The sequence below is a fragment of the Agelaius phoeniceus genome, chromosome 1, assembly GCF_051311805.1.
Source record: "Agelaius phoeniceus isolate bAgePho1 chromosome 1, bAgePho1.hap1, whole genome shotgun sequence".
Classification (NCBI taxonomy): domain Eukaryota; kingdom Metazoa; phylum Chordata; class Aves; order Passeriformes; family Icteridae; genus Agelaius; species Agelaius phoeniceus.
In genome coordinates, this window is record NC_135265.1 from 102,077,331 (window position 1) to 102,096,594 (window position 19,264).

A 19,264-nucleotide genomic window follows, 5' to 3' on the forward strand; every position below is an offset into this window, starting at 1 on the left:
TGTATGAATATTTCCCCTTTTCCCATTTACTTCTCCATAAAAGTCATAGACAATGACAGGTAAAAAAACCTAAAGGCATTAATACATTTCAATTCAGAGTTGATTGCATTGAAAACCACTCAGTCTTGGAGGTTCAAAGTGTGGGAAAACAGTCTGGTAACTACATTAGGATACACCACAACTCTCCTTACACCTATGCTGGTGACTGAATTTTTCCTTGCAATCACTACTTTCTCCTAGATGACTTCATGCTGCTTCTGTGTGCATCCTTGCAAAGGCAGACATTTGAGGATGAAAATAAAGCTGCAGTACGAATCATGGCTGGAGACAATGTGGAAATTTGCATGAACCTTGATGCAGCATCTTTTAGCCAGCATAATCCTGTTCCTGACTTCATCCACTGCCGGTAAAAACTGAATCTTAAACACTTGGAAAATATAGTGCTTCATTTTCACAAAGTTCACTAGGCTAAAAGTCATTCTCATAGCTTCCAATTTTCCTTGGAATTTGTATCCATGTATGTTCCCATCAAACATACCGCTGTTTGAGAGAGCAGATAGTAAATTTCTGTGTATTCAGCATCTGGTTTAGAACAGGGTGGATGCAAACACATCTTCCTAAAACTGATGATTGTTTTAAGTGCTCTCCAGAGAAGTTCAGAGAGAAATTTGCCTGAAAGCCTGTATTCACAGAATCATAGACTTGTTTAGTTTGGAAAAGACCTTTAACATCATCATGTCCCACCACTGTCTTGGATAACCAACATATTGCAAAACATTCACCTTTAGGTCACAAGTTCCTGCATATTATCTGTGCACATGTGGATTTAGAATGTTTGAGAAAAAAGAGTAGTTTGACTGTTAGATTAATCTAACCCTCTCTATTTCCAACTCCAGGAATAATCTTGGTACTCAAATCTGAGTTTCCCTCCATGAATGCCCAGTAGGGCAGTATTTATGGTGGACTTAAGTGCTCTGCTGTTTTTCCCCAAACAAAGGCATGTTAGCAAGAATCCATTGTAGTCTGCAGTTTCCCATGTATATGTTTAATGACAAAAAGTCATCAGTTGTGTCCTGGGGAGTTGTTGTCTAAGCACAATCAAAATAATACTCTAAGAGTGCTTTGTGCTATTTCATCTAGGCATAAGAACCATAGAAGTGCCTTGGAAGGACAACTGACATGTCCTCCTGTTCCTGAGCATTGCATACAAGGCTATTTAAGAAGGTGAATAACACATAAAGGGACAGAGCTTGAGTCAATCTGTTCGGAACAGCCTTCAAACAATGGAACTGTTCCATTGTGTGCTCATTTCAGAAAACACAGATTAGCTCAGCTCTTCTAAATTTTGCTGGACATGCTCTTATTTGAAGTTGTCTCTGAAAGTTAATGCAGTCTCACAAGAGTAAATGGGAAGAGTAAGATTTCTTAGCTGTGGTGTTCTGTCAGACTTGATCTGTGTATGCATGTTACCAACAGATGTCTGAGTATGACAGGAATACAAAAATGTCTAGAGCTAATGTCTGTAAGAATCCTTCTTTTGATGACAGACTTATTTCTTTTACCAATCAAGTGGTATCACTGGAAGTCCTACCCAGGATCTTTAGGACAATCCTGCTATTTCTGTTACATTGAAACATTCAATTGACTCATTTGTCCAGAGATTTATAGTAGCTACTGGGCAAAGGTTGAGCAGTTCTCCCCCTTGAGAATTTCCAGTCTACACAGTGGACCTAGTGCTCTAGATTCAGTAACATAAGCAGGAAGGGAGAAATATTATTCTTTCTTCAAAAAGCTTCATCAAATGAGAATGCTTTCTAAAAGATAGCTAACAAACAGGGCTTGGTTGAGAGGAAACGTAGTGGAGATTGCCTGAGTTTTTCTCTTGCCACTGCAGTTGTGTCCATCTTAGCAAAGGATGACGCAGCAATTGCATTGGGCACACTGGTATGTTTAGTCACTGGTAAAAACCATCACTGGTTTCTGACAGAAAGATTGAATTTTCCTCCAGAAAACTTGTTACTGATGGGAATGTGTTCTAAAGCTGTCTTTAGAAGAGAAAAAGACAAGAAAACTGCTGTTTTTTAAACAGCTTCTTTTGGGATCTTTTCAATGTTTTCTGGAATCTGATAGGTAATTCTAAACATCCGTATAAGATATACCCAAATGGACAAACATGAAAATTTGAAACACAGAGGATATTTGAAGATTTTGGGTGCTAATCAGAGTCAGGAAAGCAAAGTTCAAGCTGAACTGGCCTTCTGCCTCTCCACAATCCTTTGGGTTAATTTCTGTGGTTTGGTTCATGTGCATGGGATGCATCAACTTGAAGCTTGGGTGGCAGGACATCCACTCAGACACACTGCTGGGTGTGTGCTGACCAAGGAGATGTGTGGAGAGGTGATTAACAAAATGGAACCATTTAATTGGGAGTTTGCTGCATGTATTAGGAAGTAGGTAATGTTACTGATTGAGAGTACAAAAAGCTCCAGAAAATCAAAAAGCCCATTAGTGGAGGTGAGCTGTACAAATAAACTGTGATCACTTTATATTTTTTCCTCCTAAATGTCAAAAATCTGTGAAACCATTTCATGTAACAGTTTTATGTTGTGTGAATAAGGAGAAGAAGGAAAACAAGGCAGAGAAAGAGAAAAGAACAGGGATATTTTGTTTGAAAAATGAATCATTAATTACTAGAAAGCCCATTAAATTAACACATTCAGGAACAAAAGATATTCCTGTTTATAATATCTTTTCTTGTAGATATTTGGGCAGGGACTCATGGACTCATAGACTGGTTTGTATTGAAATAGAAGGGACCTTCCATTTCAAAGGAAGATCATCTAATTCCAACCTTGCTAGCAAGAGTAGTGCCATCTTCCACTAGACCAGGTTGGGCATCCACAACTCCAGGTGACCTGTTCCAGTGCCTCATTACACTCTGAGTAAAGAATTTCTTCCTAATATCTAATCTAAATCTCTCCTCTTCTAGTTTAAAACCCTTCCCCTTGTCTTATCTCTGTATCCCTGTGTAAACACTTCTCTCCTTTTTTTATAGGACACCTTTAATTACTAGAAGAACGTAATGTGGTCTCACCAGAGATTTCTCTTCTCCAGGCTGAACAACCCCAACTCTCTCAGCCTTTCCTTATAGAAGAGGTGCTCTGGCCAGGTTCTTGGACCTCCTCTGGGCTCACTCTAACAGACTGAGGACCCCAGACCTGAACACAATACTCCAGATGGTATCTCACAAGGGCAAAGTAGAGTGGGAGAATCACCTCCCTTGACCTCTTTTGAGGTAACCCAGGATGCAGCTGGCTTTCTGGGATGTGAGTGCAAATTGTCAGCTCATGTCCAGCTTTTCATCCATGAGAACCCCCAAGTCCTTCTCATCACGGCTGCTGTCAATGGATTTCTCTCCCAGTCTGTGCTCATATGTGGGATTTCCCTGTCTCAGATGCAGGACATTGCACTTGGACTTGTTCAACTTTATGAGGTTCATATGGGCCCACTTCTCAAACTTTTCCAGATCCCTCTGGATGGCATCCCATTCTTCTGTTGTGCCAACTGAATCATTCAACTTGGTGCCATCTGCAAACCTGCTGAGGGTGCACTTATTCCCACTCTCTGTGGCACTGAGGAAGATATTGAGGAGCACCTGTCCCAGGACAGAGTCCTGAGAGACACCACTTGTTACCTGCCTCCACCTGGACATAGAGCCATTGTCCCCAACTCTCTTGCTGCATCCATTCAGCCAGTTCTCTATCCATTGAATAGTCCATTTGTCAAATCCATATCACTGCAGTCTAGAAAGTCAAGGATGTTGTGTAGGACCATCTTGAAGGTTTAACAAAAGTCCAGGTAGATTACATTTCTCTATCTGTTGACCTTATAGAGTGTTGCAGTCATTCCATCATAAAAAAGCCACCAGAGTGGACAGGTACAACTTTCCTTTAGTAAAGCCATGCTAGGATCACCTTCTTGTCTTGCATATGCCTTAACATTGCTTCCATGAAGACCTACTCCGTGATATTCCCAAACACAAAGGGAAGGCTCACTCATCTGTAGTTTTACAGGTCTTCCTTCCACCGCATTTTAAGCTATAACTTCTCTTTTTTATCTTTGTGGGGTTTTTTTGTAGTGTTAGCTGCATGAATGTGTAATGGGAACATGTAGGATGATGTCCCTAAGTATAAACAGACCTTCTTTTAGTGGGAACTGCATAATAGTTCTTGTGTTCCTCAAGGTATCTTACCTTTCTTTTTGAGCTCTTAAGTGTCTCTTTCAGTGCTTTCACTACAATATAGATTATCCCAGGCTTTAGATTACATTATTTTTGAGAGTTTGTACTGCATATATGCAATCCTAAGTGCTTAATTTGCTTCAAAGAAGCACCAGTAGATAGGCCGATAGATGACAGTACCTTAAGGTGACTGAATATTTTATTAGGAGTTATAAATCTTTAAAAGAAGGACTCTCAAGCTCTGGGTAATCCACTGAAGATCTACCTCAGAAGTAAATGTGTGTATATGGCCTCCATCCAAGACAATTTGGAACTGAAAGGGCTTTGTCTAAAAACATTTCTTATGCTTTTCAAGAGAAGTTTGAGAACGGTCTAAACATTTAGTAGTATGGACAAGAACTTGCTTCAAACCTTATCCAAGCAAGTGAAATTAATAATGGCATTTCTCCAAAAGTCAGTCGGAAAGAGCCAAACAGTAAGAGAAGACAACCTGGTTATGAATAAATTAAGAAGCAGAAGAAAAAAAAAAATTTCAAAAGTTATGCTTGGTATTCTTGTGTTTTCTGAGAAGCCTGATGTGTATTTACTGCTATGTAAAATAATGGCAGCTGCAGACCAAGGCACCCTTTCTGAAGTGTCACTTTGCTTGAGAAGATACTACTTGGTCACTGTTCTAGTAGACATGGATAAAAAGCTTTTAGCTGCAACATAAACAATGGCAGAAGAGGAACATATTTCCAAAATGCTTCATTTTCTTCTCTCTGGAGAAATACTTGAGTTCAACATTGATAAATAGTCTAAGTAAGAGATTTCCTGAAATTTTCCTGTCTTTCCACCCCCAGATTTCCCAGGGGATATGTGCTTGACCCCAAAGGAGTGCACATCCAAAGGACTTTGAAACAGAAATAAGAACAAAGAATAGAAATAGGAACTTTTAGAATGACACAGGATTTAAAGCAACCTCACTGAGGATAATCCTTTCCCACAGTCTCTAATGCTGGAAAATTCTCATTTCAGTTCCCAAGCAGTTTTCAGACATTCTCTTAGACATTTTCAAGGGGGAAAAAAGCTTGGGATTGTAATCTGCTTTTTTCCACTTAGAAGCAGAAACAGTCATTAAACTGTCTTCTTTAATACCTGGACTCTGGGAACCATCATGAGGGGAGTCAGGTAAAGTGTCAGAAAGGCAGCTGTAATGCCAGTTTTGGAGCTGTGTTCCAACTTAGGTTAGTGAGATAGGACTTGCAAATGAACATTACAGGCTTCCTGTCATATTTAAAGCAGATAAACATTCTGTTGCTAAAAAAATGAGCTTCAACAAATAACACAGTTGTGAATTTGGGTATTTTTAAGGTGGATACAAGCATGAAGGAAGGACTTCATTGGTAAGAAAGTAATCGTAAAAGAATATCAGTTCCTTGAGAGGGTTTAACAAAAGTAATAGGAACAAAGACCTATGGGATCCACAACACTAGATTTTAAGTCCATTGAAATAAGGGAAGTAATTCTCAGAAGATTAGATGCTGCTATTGGCAGAGGGAAAATCAACAAAACTCCCTTCTGAAAGCTGAAATAGAGCTCCAGGGGGAGGGTTTGATGATGGAAGCTGGGTTGGGAACATTAGCAATGTTGAGATTAGGAGGGGAAATAAGCTCTGATGTAGGGTCACACAGGCTGCTAAGAGTGTGAGGAACAGGAGATATGGAAGAAAGAAGAAATTTGGGAGTAGGTGAAGCTTATTGAACACATATGTGTAGGGACAGTATGTCATCAGAGGAAGGCTACTGGAGGAGGCTTGGGATTATATGAAAGTGGGTATCATGCTCAAAGCAGGGGGCTACTAGGGAAAAACAGTGAAACTACACAACAGCAGCTCCTCCAACATGAAGAATCCTTGAGCTGCATTCATCACCAAAAGAGACTTTCACCAGTGTGTAAGCAGAAGTGTGTTTTTCCCCTAAATTTCAAGGCAGGACATTTGGCTGAGGACAAATACCTTTCCTGAAAGGGATTATTGGCTGCAGCATCAGCACCTCTTGGTGCCTGCAGGCAGAGGTCTAGACACTAGGCTGGTTATAGCCAAACACATCATGTAGCATGCCAGGAAAACAACTACACCTAGAGCAATCTCTCTGCAACAGGCTGCATTATGTTACAGTTAAAAATTAATTCCTGTGGAAATAAAATATTGAAACAATCATGGTAAGACCAATAAAACTTTAGAAAATAAAAGCAGATAATTTGATATAGAGAGCCATCTGAAGTTAAAATAGCTTTGATGGATGTGTGGAATGAACTTCAGACTTTGTCCTCCTTGGTTTTGAGCAAATTGATACAGTAATTTTTTCCAAAATGTTATCCAGAGTATTAGTGGGTTCTACTAAAGACATGGTTGGAAAATCAGTGGGTTTTATTTCTCATTAATCTTTCATGTTTCTTCTGTGTAATTTCTCATTCAGAGGCTGTCATGCTGTAGTCAAAGCCATAGTTGGATGCTTTTGGTGCACTGGTGTAGTGGCTAATCTTACTCATATGTGTGTCTGTGTTCTTAGCCTCCCACTGCACCCTCCCACCTTTCTGCATTCATCACACCAGCACTGAGTGAGCTCGGAGCCTAATTGGGCAGAAAAGTATCCATTCCTTCTGTCCTCCCTCAAAGTAAATAAGCTTTTGTAAATTCTTTTCTTGAAACCATTTTGAAGAGCCAAAGACAAAAGAGAGGCTGAAATGCAGAGCTGAAGGGATGACCAGGGGTGGGACTGTCCCCTTGGGAACCAGCTGTGCAGATTTCTAAGGTGTGTTGTTAAATATCACATCCTGAGGGTGGCCTTTTGCTCTTGGTGAATGAAGGGAGATTTAAAAAACACTTAGAAAATGGGAGTTTGGAAGATTTACATGACAATAAACTAACAATCTATGTGGTCTGCAGTGAAAGCATAAAATCACAGTATATGCTATTGAAGATTTAGCATTTTCTTCTGTCTGTGTAAAAGCTTTTAAACAGAGGGTGAACACCTCAACTGTCCTCAAGGATTTGTGTAGGGTCTTTTTAACTGTTGGGGGGTCTTTGTCCTTCAGCCTCCCACTGTTGCATTATGATCCCAGAGCAAGGATCCGAAACTCCTCGCTTCCTAATGTTCTGGCCTTTGAGACAGAATTTAAAGATTTATGTATGAGAACATGTCAAATGATTTGAGAGATAACATGTAGAGATCTCCCCACCAAGACATGTCTTTGTTCCTGCTTTTACAGCCCTTAACCTATCCATACCAATTAGTGAAAATTAGGGGTATGCATGACCCTATGCTGTAACAGACAAGATTTTGCATATTGTAACTGAAAGAAACATGATTTTCTACCTGAAACAACTTGAGTGGTTCTCTCCATTGTGTTCAATGTGGCCACCCTCTTGGGATAGCACAGAAGTACCTTGGATGGTTGGTGGTCTTCATTGTTTAGGTGTGCTATGGCTGACTTATTTGAACACCATCTGTGAGATGTCCACTCCAAGATTTATTCTTGGGAACCATTTTTATTGTTGCATTTGCTTGTAACTGCAGAGTTATAAAAGTCAGATTGCTTTCCATCTTTAAGGACTGTATCATTTGCCACTTGACACCGTTGTAGTGCCTTCTCCCTTCTAAGAATTCTTCCACTACATGCAGTCTTGTTGTTTGGTTGGTTTAGAGATGCCCAAGGCTATTATATTTAATGCATATTTTGGATATAAGAAGAAAAGGTATATTTAATATTTTAGATGACTGCTAAAATGTAGCAAATGGCTACCATTATAGTGAAAATGTAGTTAGATTATTGTCTTCCTTTTCATATTCTCTCTAATTTACAGAAGTTTTACTCTAAGTGATACCTGCTGCTGATTATGACCCAAGCAAATGCCACATGTATATGTTGGGAAGTTTGGATTGAGACAGTCACGTTTGTCTCAAAGAGTCAGAGTTCATTTTTATTGATGAGTATTAAGACATTGCTGTGTTTTGGATCAATTTGATTCCATTTTGGGCTTTTCTCAAAATATGCTGATGCATTTTGTTGGTAGCAAAGGACAAGCCTTTTGAAATAGAGCAGTGTCAGGAAAGTGATCTCTTCCTAGTCATCCCACACACCAATAATTATTATTAAAGGAATATCAAACAGAATATTATTTTCTGGAGAAACAATGAGAGCACCATTTCTAATGCACATCAAGTTAATGAAGACCTCTTTGACTGATGTCTTCTTTATTGTCCCAGCACATATTGATTCTTTGTTAATTTTTTATCACCCAGAACCCAGTAACATCTCCAAAGTCATGATATTTTTAGATTTCATAGGCAGTAGATGACAAATTTCTTAAATATTTGCGGGAAATAAACATAAAGGAGCTTTCTTTTTACCTTTCATTAAATGCCTCTCTGGTAAAATGTGTAATACAGGCCTATAAATGTAAGACTATAAATACATACTCCTAGAAAGTTCTGAGCCTGAGAACATCAAGCAGCAGGAGCCTTTTTATGTGGCTTCATACACTGCATTTAGTTCATTTGCTCCTTACATGGTTTGGCTCAGGTGTATGTGCACTCCTGTAGCTCTGTCTCCCTGCCTGGTTTCCTGACAAATGCAGCCTGGGTGAACAGACTCTGAAAACACAGTTAGATTTGGAATCAAAACATTATAAATGGGAAGAAATTAAGAATTAGTTGGTTTTGCAGTGTTTAGCTATATGTAGTATTTGGTATTGTCTTTGGCAGACATTCTTGTTTGAAAGCTCACTGAGTCAATATTAAGTCAACATTTTAAGGAATCTGAAAACACCAAATTGTTTCTCTCTCTTTCCCACTGTGGGCCAGGCTGATTTCAGATAGCTCTCTCTCAGAGCTTCCTGGTAAATGTTTCAGTAAATTCTATCACATTTCTGTTCTGTAGAAACTTTTTTCCCCCTCAAAACTTTTGCAGTTGATCTCTGTTAGAGAAATATATTTAGCAGCTTTTTATGAAAACTAGTCTTTTGACCAGGCTGAATTCCCTAGGAGTCATCAATAAATATGGAATTGCTTGCAGGGGTGTACTATAATTGGCTTTTTAAAATAGATTTGCTATACTATTTCTCAGACTTCTTGAAAGATAATCTCAGACAGCCTTTAGATCTCATATATGGCATTGCAGATAATATCCCTCTCCCATGAATTTTGGTGAGAACGGGATGTCCTCCCTTCCATGGTGCAAGGCTTGATCCTGCAGCAAGCACAGCACAGCACCCTGACCAGGTGTAGCAAGGTGCTCATGCACAGGGAGGAGCTGGAGTGAAATGTGTGACCCAGGCATACCTGTGCATGAACCAACCCCCCTGACTGTGGTGTTAGTGGTCAGTGCCTGCACAAATATTGAAGTGTGAGAATGCCCAGAAGACCATGGCACAAGTGTCAGCCAGTGGTGCAGAAAGAGGAAAGATAGCATTGCCCTCAGAAAAAAAATGGTAACTTTTTCTCCTTATTTTACTTCTAGGTCCTACTTAGACATGTATAAGGTGATAATATTTAGTTACCTCTTCTGGTTTGTGCTTACCATAATCTTCATCACGGGAACCACAAGGATCAGCATATTCTGTATGGGCTACTTGGTGGCCTGTTTCTATTTCCTTCTCTTTGGTGGAGACCTGTTGCTGAAGCCCATCAGGAGCATTCTGCGTTACTGGGACTGGCTGATTGCCTACAATGTCTTCGTGATCACCATGAAGAACATCCTGTCGGTAGGGAGCCGATGCCTTTCCTCTGCCTTCAGCACTTCTGTTTCATTGGCAGTGTGCACAGTGCGCTGAGCAGTCATTAAAAGTCCTTTTTTGGGACCACAGCCTTCTGCAAGCCCAAAGCAGTCTCCATTTCAGTTCAGCACTGCTAGGGAATGGCAGTGCATATCCATCATAGGGAAATGTGCACCCTTGTGCTCAGTCAGGCTTTGTAAAAGCTCACGAGCTACTTTCTAAGGGCCAGGTTCTGGTTTCTTTGCCTAATGAAGTCTCTCCTTAGAAGTCTCATGAAAAGTGGAGTGAAAAATGAGTAAGAAGTGCAAATTAGTCGTACTGTTGATAAGTAGTGCACATTTAATTGGACAATTTATTTAAATAAAGAATTTTCAAACTAGTATGAGATGCAGTTGTGTGATGTGATGTAATTAGTGAAGTTGAGTACAAAGTTACAAACTCCATTCCTGTTTCCTTTAGAACTAGTGTGAAGTTCAGGTGGAAACAGATGTATTTGATAATTAAATGTCAAATTCTTCTGCAAAATATGAAAGATTTTTCTTGGATTAATTAACTCTTTTATATTTATTCTTGCAGTGGTACTGACAGGTGATTAAGACAAGCCAGTAATTTCAATCTTTTTGAAAGATAAATTTGGATTTATTCCTGGCAGTTGCTTTTTAGCTTTGAACAGTTTTAGTGCTGGACTGCAAAGAACAGACATTTTTCTTTTTACATTTATTTAAGTCACTACACTGAAATAAAATTGATTTATGGGTGGTTTGAATTTGCAAATGTTCTGAATGCTTACATATGTGCTTCATTTTATGCTTGGGAATTCAGTGGAGCTACATGTGTCTTAAAATTGTCCATGTATGTTTGCAAGAATAAGTCAGTGATTTATAAAAGTTGCTTAGTTGTCACATTGCATTGTATGCCAGATGTGTCCCTTTCTGTGCAAAAACTCAAACAAGCCCCACATACCTCCTGTCTCACTAATAATCAAAAATTCAAATTCTGTCTAAGACTAGTTTGTGTGTCACTGGTAAAGCCACTCTTTTTTCCAAGCTCTTTTAGTAATGAGAATAATTTAACTGCCCTTGGCTGTATTATTTCTCATGTAATGTAAAAAGATGTAATTTTTCTTATCCTTATTACTGCTATGTCTTGTTATAAAAAACTGTCTTTTACTTGCAGATAGGGGCATGTGGCTACATTGAATCATTAATTCAGAAGAGCTGCTGGGTGATTCAGGCATTTAGCCTGGCTTGTACAGTTAAAGGCTACCATATTCGTAAGTACAGCATATTTTTCTCCATGATTTTCTATAAAAAAAGAATCACCTTAAAATCTTCTACCATATTTAAGTTGTGCCATCCCTTGATGTATTACCTTTTGAAAAATCGTGGACTTATATTGATTAGCAACGCAGAATATTGAAAACATTTCACAGAAACAAGGGGGACACCTATACAGAGAAAACTGCCACCCACCCCATACATCCACCCACAGCCAGCGTTTGCTGTAAATGAACAATTCACAGATATTGGCACTTGACACATTTTCCCATAAATGCAGGTGATGTGATACCCTGGTTTACTGTACATCTTGAGCTAAAAGGTCAGCTCACCATCACTGCATGGACAGGGCACCTTTTCCCTGCTGCACTCCCCGTGTGCAGTGTGGGCTCCCACTCCTCCCTGTGTACCAGGGTTCAGTGGTTCAAAGGAGAAACCACTTCAGCTCACTGAAATGGCATGAAAGTAATAGTTTCTGTATGCATTAAGAGTTTAGGCAATTTTTTTCCTTGTGATTATTCTCATGTGGTGATAAAAGGAATGGAGTGGATAATGTCTGTGGATGGAGGTGAGAGAAGGGAAGAATGAAGTATGGAGAGCAAAACCCTTCACATCTCAGTGAGCTACTAATTTGTCTCCACTTTGTCCTGACACCCTGGATTAACAGTTTAAGAACACTTGAAGGGTTTTTTTTTTGGTGTGTTTTTGGGTTTGGTTTGTTTTATTCCTGAATTTAAAGAGCGGTTTCAGCCTAGTGAGTCTGCAGCAAAGTTCTGAATTCCTGTAGTCATGATTGATCCCAATAGGTAAGTGTGGAACAGGGCAAAAGAAAGTAAATAGGAAGACACAAATTCACAGAATGAGAGGTGCCCAGGAATTCTTGTGTTATCCAAAACATTTTGGGCAGCAACAGAAACTTAGGCACAGGTTTTCAAACTCCCACCCAGTTTGAGTTTGGACACAGCAGTCTTTGAAGCTCTTGGAGTTTGACCTTTCAGAGCTATTAGTTTGGCTTGCTTGCTTGAAAAGCCAGCTTCGAGCCAGAGCCTGTCCCTGAAGTCCTTCTACTGCCTTCTATAGGGCAGCATAGGCCATGGAGTTTATAGTCCAGGTCCACAAAACCCAGTTTTAATTTTTTAATATCCCCAAGAGAACTGTCTTACAGAGAATAAAGGAAGAAAGAAATAGCCCAAGCCAAAATCTAGGGGTAGGAAGAATGGGTTTTCCTCTCTGCCTGTGTCCTACCCCAAAGGAAGCAGTTTTGTGGTTTCAAATATTTCTTCTCTTATGCAATGGAAAGGAGCATTGAACTGAGTTGTGGAGAGGAAAAATAAAAATAATCAGTGGTGGCAGTCAAAAAGTCATTTTGACAAAAATAAACTATTTATTTCTCCTGTTGATAGCATTCTTAATTAAAAAATGAGAGAAAAAGTCACTTTGAAGAGAATAGGACAAAAAACTGATATATGCCATTTCAGGAAACACTGAAATCAAATAATTCAGTGTAACAAAAAATGTGCCTTTTCCATTCTTTTTTTTTTTTTGAGTACTTACTAAAGTAGGGTGAATTTATATGCAAATGGTTCACTTCTGTGATATTCTTACTTGTGGGACAGTGGCACATGGGACATCACATTGTTGGAAGCTTTTCAGTTTGTTGTAAAACAAATTATGGTACACCTCAAATGGAAATGCATGACAATTTTCTTTAGGAAAATCTAAAATAATTCAAATAATTTTAAAGGCTAGAATTATTTAATTCATTAAACATTATGAAAGAATTTTTAACACTGATGGTGTCTTTTTCCAGCAACGAGCAATCCAGATTGTAAACTGCCCAGTGGTGAAGCAGGAATCATTTGGGACAGTATATGTTTTGCTTTCCTGTTGCTGCAAAGAAGAGTCTTCATGAGTTACTACTTCCTTCATGTGGTTGCAGATATAAAAGCCTCTCAGATATTAGCATCAAGGTAACAGAAAATTTAAAAGAAATTAAATTAAACAGCTCAAATCTCTTATAGTGGCAGTAATTAGTTTTTATGATAGGCAGTACCAAAACAGTCCTCTAACATTGATTTAAACAATCCATGCTAAATTCATAACTGCAAACCCAGCTTTGACACAAGAAAACAAATTAATTGAGAATCTAATAGGAATTAAACAATTCTTTCTACCAAATGCCATCTGCTGCTCCTGTTAAAAGCTCTGAAAATGTGTTGCAGCATTCTCTCAACATGGATATGCATGAGAGAGAATTACAGAGTTTCTAAGTCTTGGAAAGAAAATATTCTGCTGTCAGAGCTTGAGACAATTGTTGTTAGAAATCCCATCTCAAGAAGGAGAAAGGATGAGGAAGATGGGAAAGTTCTTATGTCTGGCTTGAGAGGAAAAGGGAGCACTTTTGGGAGGTGTCACATCACTGAACACTGACCAGGATTGGCAAGGAAGTGTTAACCTCATTGGCCTGTTACACCACAAGCATTAACTCATAGCCATCACTTGCACAAACATTCTTCTGGTTTATGATATGAAGGCAGATGAGGAATGAAATAATGTTATTAATTTCCAAAGGGTTTCCAAGAATTTTTTTGTTAATATTGGAATAAATGTATTGTGGCTTTTTTTTTTTCCTCAAAAGACATACAGACATTGATTTCTGACTGTATTTCAGGAAAAATTTCGCTTGTATGTAATGAAATGAAGTAGTTTTTATCTTCTTCTTCTTCCAGGGATCATTTTAAGAAGGGGACATGTTTAGCTCCCTGTAATAAACAAAATTCAGCCCTGTAAGGAGAGCTACAAAAAGAGCTGCATCTCCACCCCACATTGCATTAGGCTTTTGTTCTGAAGTGAATTTCAGTGCTGATGCCAAATTATGCTGGATAATAGCATTTTTTGTACTCTTTTTGTACCTCTTTTGGTGTGCTGGGTTCACAGTGAAAACAGCATAAAGCAAAATCATGAGTATCAAAATACGTCCTATATAGGGAAATGTGCATCCAGAATGAAAGAGTAGACTTCTAAAATTATAGCTTTTCTTACTGAATCCCTGACAAAAGAAAGACTTTAGATCTAGGTTACTTCTTTGAGAGAGACTTTAAGACTCTTTTAAGAGCCTTAAAACTACATGTGTGAATTAGGAAGAATGGTCATAACATTCAAATCAATGAACCAATTAAATATCTAATGTAATGGGGTGGAAAGCCAGATTCTCTTGGCACATCAGAAACTTGCTCCAGGGTTTGTTATTGTCAGATTGAAAGCACCATAGTTTTCAGAGGGTAAAAGTGAAGCTGAATATATGCTTACCATGGTCCTAGATAAAGCTGGACCTTGCTCACAACTTCCAGGAGGACTGAGGCAGGGGATTGAGGTGATTATAAAGCTGAAATAACTATAAAGAAATCCTGAGGATGTGCAAGAAATCCTTCCTCATCCTTGAACATACTTGTGTTCTGTGTTTTGAGGACTGGAAACTGAATTTCTTGAGCAGCTGCTAGAGCAACATACAGGCTGAGTAGGGTTCACAACATTTGGCCCAAGATCTTGAAATGATTGCATGTAAAGATGTTACTATTTTAGAGCAATTGATTGTTTCTTTCAAGCCCTGGATTAGTTTTGTTTGATGCAGATAAGGTCATGTATAGAAGGAGCATAGAATTCTCTGTGATTAGTTGCCATAAGGAAAACTTAGAAGCATTTAACATGTCCTCTCCTTTTTCTTTTTCTGTCCCATTTCTGATGTAGGGGTGCTGAGCTTTTTCAGGCTACAATTGTCAAGGCTGTAAAGGCAAGAATTGAAGAGGAAAAAAAATCAATGGATCAACTGAAAAGACAGTATGTATTTAATGCATTTATATATATATATATATGCATATTTCTATGCATATGTATATACATATTTAACTGATTGTTGGTATTTATCTTGCACTTTCTTTGATAGAGATTTTGATATAAATACTGGCTTCTGGTATTTATCCACCACTTTCTTTTATAGAAATGCTTTACCATTACTAGAATTTTGTTCTGTATATCTGTTATCTGTGTTCCTGGAAAAAATTGTTGCATGACTGCTCTTTCTGTTTTATTTGTGGTTCCTCCTGTGGTGTTTAAGTGCAAAATATATGTTTACCTTCACTGAAAATATATGCATTCGATTCAAGTGGCTTGGAGACCCTTTCTCTTTATACAGCCCATAAGTCACTTTGGTTTCTCTTGCATACAGCCAACAATTTCTTTTGTAACTGCAGAAAGTTGCAAAAAAAAAAGTTTCAAAACTTCTTCAACACGATGCATGGGAAGCCCTAACTGATTCCTAACCAAGTTTCAAAGCCCACCACTCATGACAGCTTCTTCCACGCTGTATAATGGAAGAATCATGGGAAGATTGCAGGGACCATATTTTCTACCTATATAGAATCACATAATTATAGAATTATTTGAGTTGTAGGGGAAAATCTAAAGGTCACCTAGTCCAACCCCCCTGTAATGAGCAGGGACATCTTCAAAGAGATCAGTTTGCTCAGAGCCCCATCCAGCCTGACCTTGAATGTGTCTGGGGATGAATGCATTTAATGAATTTATATGTCTGGGGATGTACGTATTTAATGAATTTATATATATATATATGCATCCACCACATCTCTGGGAAACCTGTTCCGGGTTTTGCCACCCCCATTGTAAAAGCATTTTCCTTATAGCCAATTTAAAGCAATCCTCCTTCAGTTTAAAACCATTGCCCTTTGTCCTCACAACAGACCCTGCAAAAATACTTGGCCCCATCTTTCCTATAAGCTCTCTCCAAGTACTGAATGGCTGCAATAAGATCTCTCCAGAGCCTTTTCTTCAGGCTGAGCAACCCTAATTGCCTCAACCTTTCCTTGTAGGAGAGGTGCTTCATCTTCTAATCACCTTTCTGGGCCTCCTCTGGACTCTCTCCAACAGGTCCATGTCTTTCCTGTGCTGGGCACCCCAGAGCTGGATGCAACATGGTGGGTGGGGTCTCATGAGAGCAGAGGGGCAGAATCCCCTTCCTCACCCTCCTGCCTGCTCTGGTTTGGATTCAGCCTGGGGCACAGCTGGGTTCCTAGGCTGGGAGTGCCCAGTGAGGCTCATGTCCAGCCTCTCATCTGTCAGCACCCCCAGGTCATTCTCAGCAGGGCTGCTCTCAACCAGTTCATCCCCCAGGCTGTGTTGATGTCAGGAGCTTCCCTGACCCAGGTGCAGCACCTTGAATTTGGTCTTACTCAGCTTCATGAGGTTCCTGTACACCAGCTTCTTGAGCTTGTCCAGATCCCTGCAAAATACATCCCATCCTTCAGCTGTGCCGACACCACCACACAGCTGGGTGTCATCTGCAAACTTGCTGAAGGTACACTTGATCCCACTTCATCCCCAAACAGTAAAAATAGCACTGGACCCCCAAGGGACACCATTTGTCACTGATGTCCATTGAGACAAATCATCTTAAAGGGTGAAGATGTAGTACAAGCAGTACAGGAACAACCAAATCCCTGTTTCAGAGTTGCAAATTTCAGGAAAAGCAATTTTAAATGATAATAACAGAGTTGAGTGGGAGAAAGTAAAGCAGGAAACCCAGCTCTCACTGACCAACAGAGGAAACATCTATGCTTGGTCCTCCCAGCCAGCCCCTTCAGAGCAATGTAACTCCTTCTGTTTAAGGGCAGGACTAATGACAGTGAGGCATATTTCCCTTAGAAGTGTTGCAGAGTATGTGTGCGTGTGTTTGTGTGTTTGTGTGTGTGTGTGTTTGTGTCCGTGTGTGTTTAATGCTTGTTTTCCAGGGTGGGTGAAGGTGTAAATCTAATGAGATTCTTCCTTTTGCTAGAATGGATCGCATCAAAGCCAGGCAGCAAAAATACAAGAAGGGAAAAGAGAGGATGCTGAGCATGAACCAGGAGTCCTCAGAGGGGCCGGAGATTCGGAAGGCTTCTGAAGAAGATGATGAAGGTACCATTAGCTACTCCTGTACCATATTTCCATAAGGATCTGATAGAACTGCTAGTTGGACAAGTGATAAATTTTTCTTGAAACTGCCAGCGCATAACAACATTGTTAGCTGAGTATCAGTTTCAGGCTGGATTCAGGAAAAACAAAAAAAACCAAAAAAAACCAAACTGTGTTATGTACTGTAACAAGGTTTAGAGAAAGTGGTTCACTTGGAGGATACTTTTGGTTAACTTCAGGCTGTTGGAAAAGAGCTGAAAAGAGTCAGAGGTTTGTTTTGGTAAAAGTCATTATCTATAAACCACAGTTTTACAAATAGATAGCACCAACATTTTTCCAGCAATGTTTTCTGGATGCTGTTCTGGATTTTTTTCAGTCACTGAAATTTTTGTGTGCTTTTAAATGTTATTTAAAATCATGGGCACAGATAAAATCATACCTATCTAGTGCCACATTTCCAGCATTGACCTGGGATCAGCAGTTAGTGGATTTAAAAATTTTTGGAGCCTGAAATATAAGGGGATTTGAGAGGAGGGAAATTTTTTTCCTCTTTAAATTACAGTCAACTGTGACAGTATGCTTTAAAACACAAAACCCAACTTTTTAGCTTTTTTAGAGTGGAATGCTGTTTTAACTACTGCATAAATCAGAGTACTTCTGCTTAGTGTTCATGGTTTTGAATTATTTTAATATTAAATGTATTCAGTAAACCTGACATCTGATGTTCTCATGAAATTTTAGCTCTTTTGAGAGAAATTAAAAATTATTAATCAGTGTAAGAAATATGTTTCTCATTTTGTAAAATTAATATTTGAACATATTTTATTTTAGGAGATGCAGACAAAGAGAAAGCCAAGGGCAAAAAAAAGCTGTGGTGGCGGCCTTGGGTTGATCATGCTTCCAGTAGGTTTTCTCAATCCTCTTACAAATATGTGGATTTAACCCTTATATCCTTGACCAGAATGAAGGCATTCCCATAGCCTGTTTGTTTTATGCCTGATTTTGTGATTGTGACTTGATAGAAGGCTTGGGGTTTTTTTCAAAAAGTGATTTCTACTTTCCAATCTTCAAAGAATTTCACTATATTTTGAACTTCTGTGTGTTGGAAGCATAGCTAGCTCATGATACTTTGAGCATTCTTAGAAAAATATCACATCAGATAAACATGTGCTGAAAAGAATCTGTCTTGACCTCAAAGGTTTCAACTCCCCGATACTGCAGAGCTCAATATATTTAACAATGTGACTGTGAAAGTTTGCCAATGCACTCTAAGATTAGTCATCATTTCCTTTTCATATACACATATCATACATCTTTTTTTCAGTCATTTTAGTATCAACTATAGAAATCTGAGCACCACAGAAAGGCAGGAAGACATAGAATAGGCTGTGTACAGCTCAGCTCCATCGCTCTTTTGCCACTTCAATGTGTGGTTGATGCCACTTGTTTTGCTATTTCCATTTTTTTTGTGTTTACCCGAGAGCAAAAATATGTCTTCCCTTGTGCACAAGAAATTATTAGCATGTGTCACTCATATAATTGGTGCATTATGATGCAATTTGTTCGTATCCCAGCCCAGTCATATGATAGAGTTCTTTGCTACGTTATGGATTTGGTAGAAGAGGAAAACTGAGTAGGCTGCAATCTCAAGTTAAATGTGCTTCAATTGGATGTTTGTTGAATGAAATCAGACATGAACTGTTTAGTAACCTCTGAAGATGTGAAAAAAGTACTTAAATGTAGGGCACTGATCAGAGTTATACCATAGAAACACAGGATCACAGAATGTGCTGAGTTGGAAGGGACCCATCAGTATCATCCAGTCCAGCTCCTGACCCTGCACAGGCCCATCCCCAAGAGTCACACCATGTGCTGAGAGCATTGTCCAAATGCTTCTTGAACTCTGACCGGCTGATGCTGGGGCCACTTCCCTGGAGAGCCTGCTCCAGTGCCCAACCACTCTCTGGGTGAAAAATTTCTTCCTGATATCCAACCTAACTCCCCCCCCCCCCCCCCCCCCCA

At 39.2% G+C, this 19,264-nt stretch overlaps 1 protein-coding gene across 3 annotated transcripts in view; it reads left to right on the plus strand.

The window, feature by feature from the left end:
- The window catches only part of PIEZO2 (piezo type mechanosensitive ion channel component 2), a 286,565-nt gene that overhangs the window by 223,540 nt on the left and 43,761 nt on the right, over positions 1 to 19,264 (plus strand). For all 3 annotated transcript variants that reach the window (XM_077184102.1, XM_054635188.2, XM_077184105.1), the window contains 7 exons: positions 241 to 406; positions 9,743 to 9,986; positions 11,175 to 11,271; positions 13,086 to 13,245; positions 15,023 to 15,112; positions 17,124 to 17,245; positions 18,074 to 18,145. In XM_077184102.1, the coding sequence (XP_077040217.1) occupies positions 241 to 406; positions 9,743 to 9,986; positions 11,175 to 11,271; positions 13,086 to 13,245; positions 15,023 to 15,112; positions 17,124 to 17,245; positions 18,074 to 18,145 (951 nt within the window). The remainder of the gene's footprint in view (positions 1 to 240; positions 407 to 9,742; positions 9,987 to 11,174; positions 11,272 to 13,085; positions 13,246 to 15,022; positions 15,113 to 17,123; positions 17,246 to 18,073; positions 18,146 to 19,264) is intronic.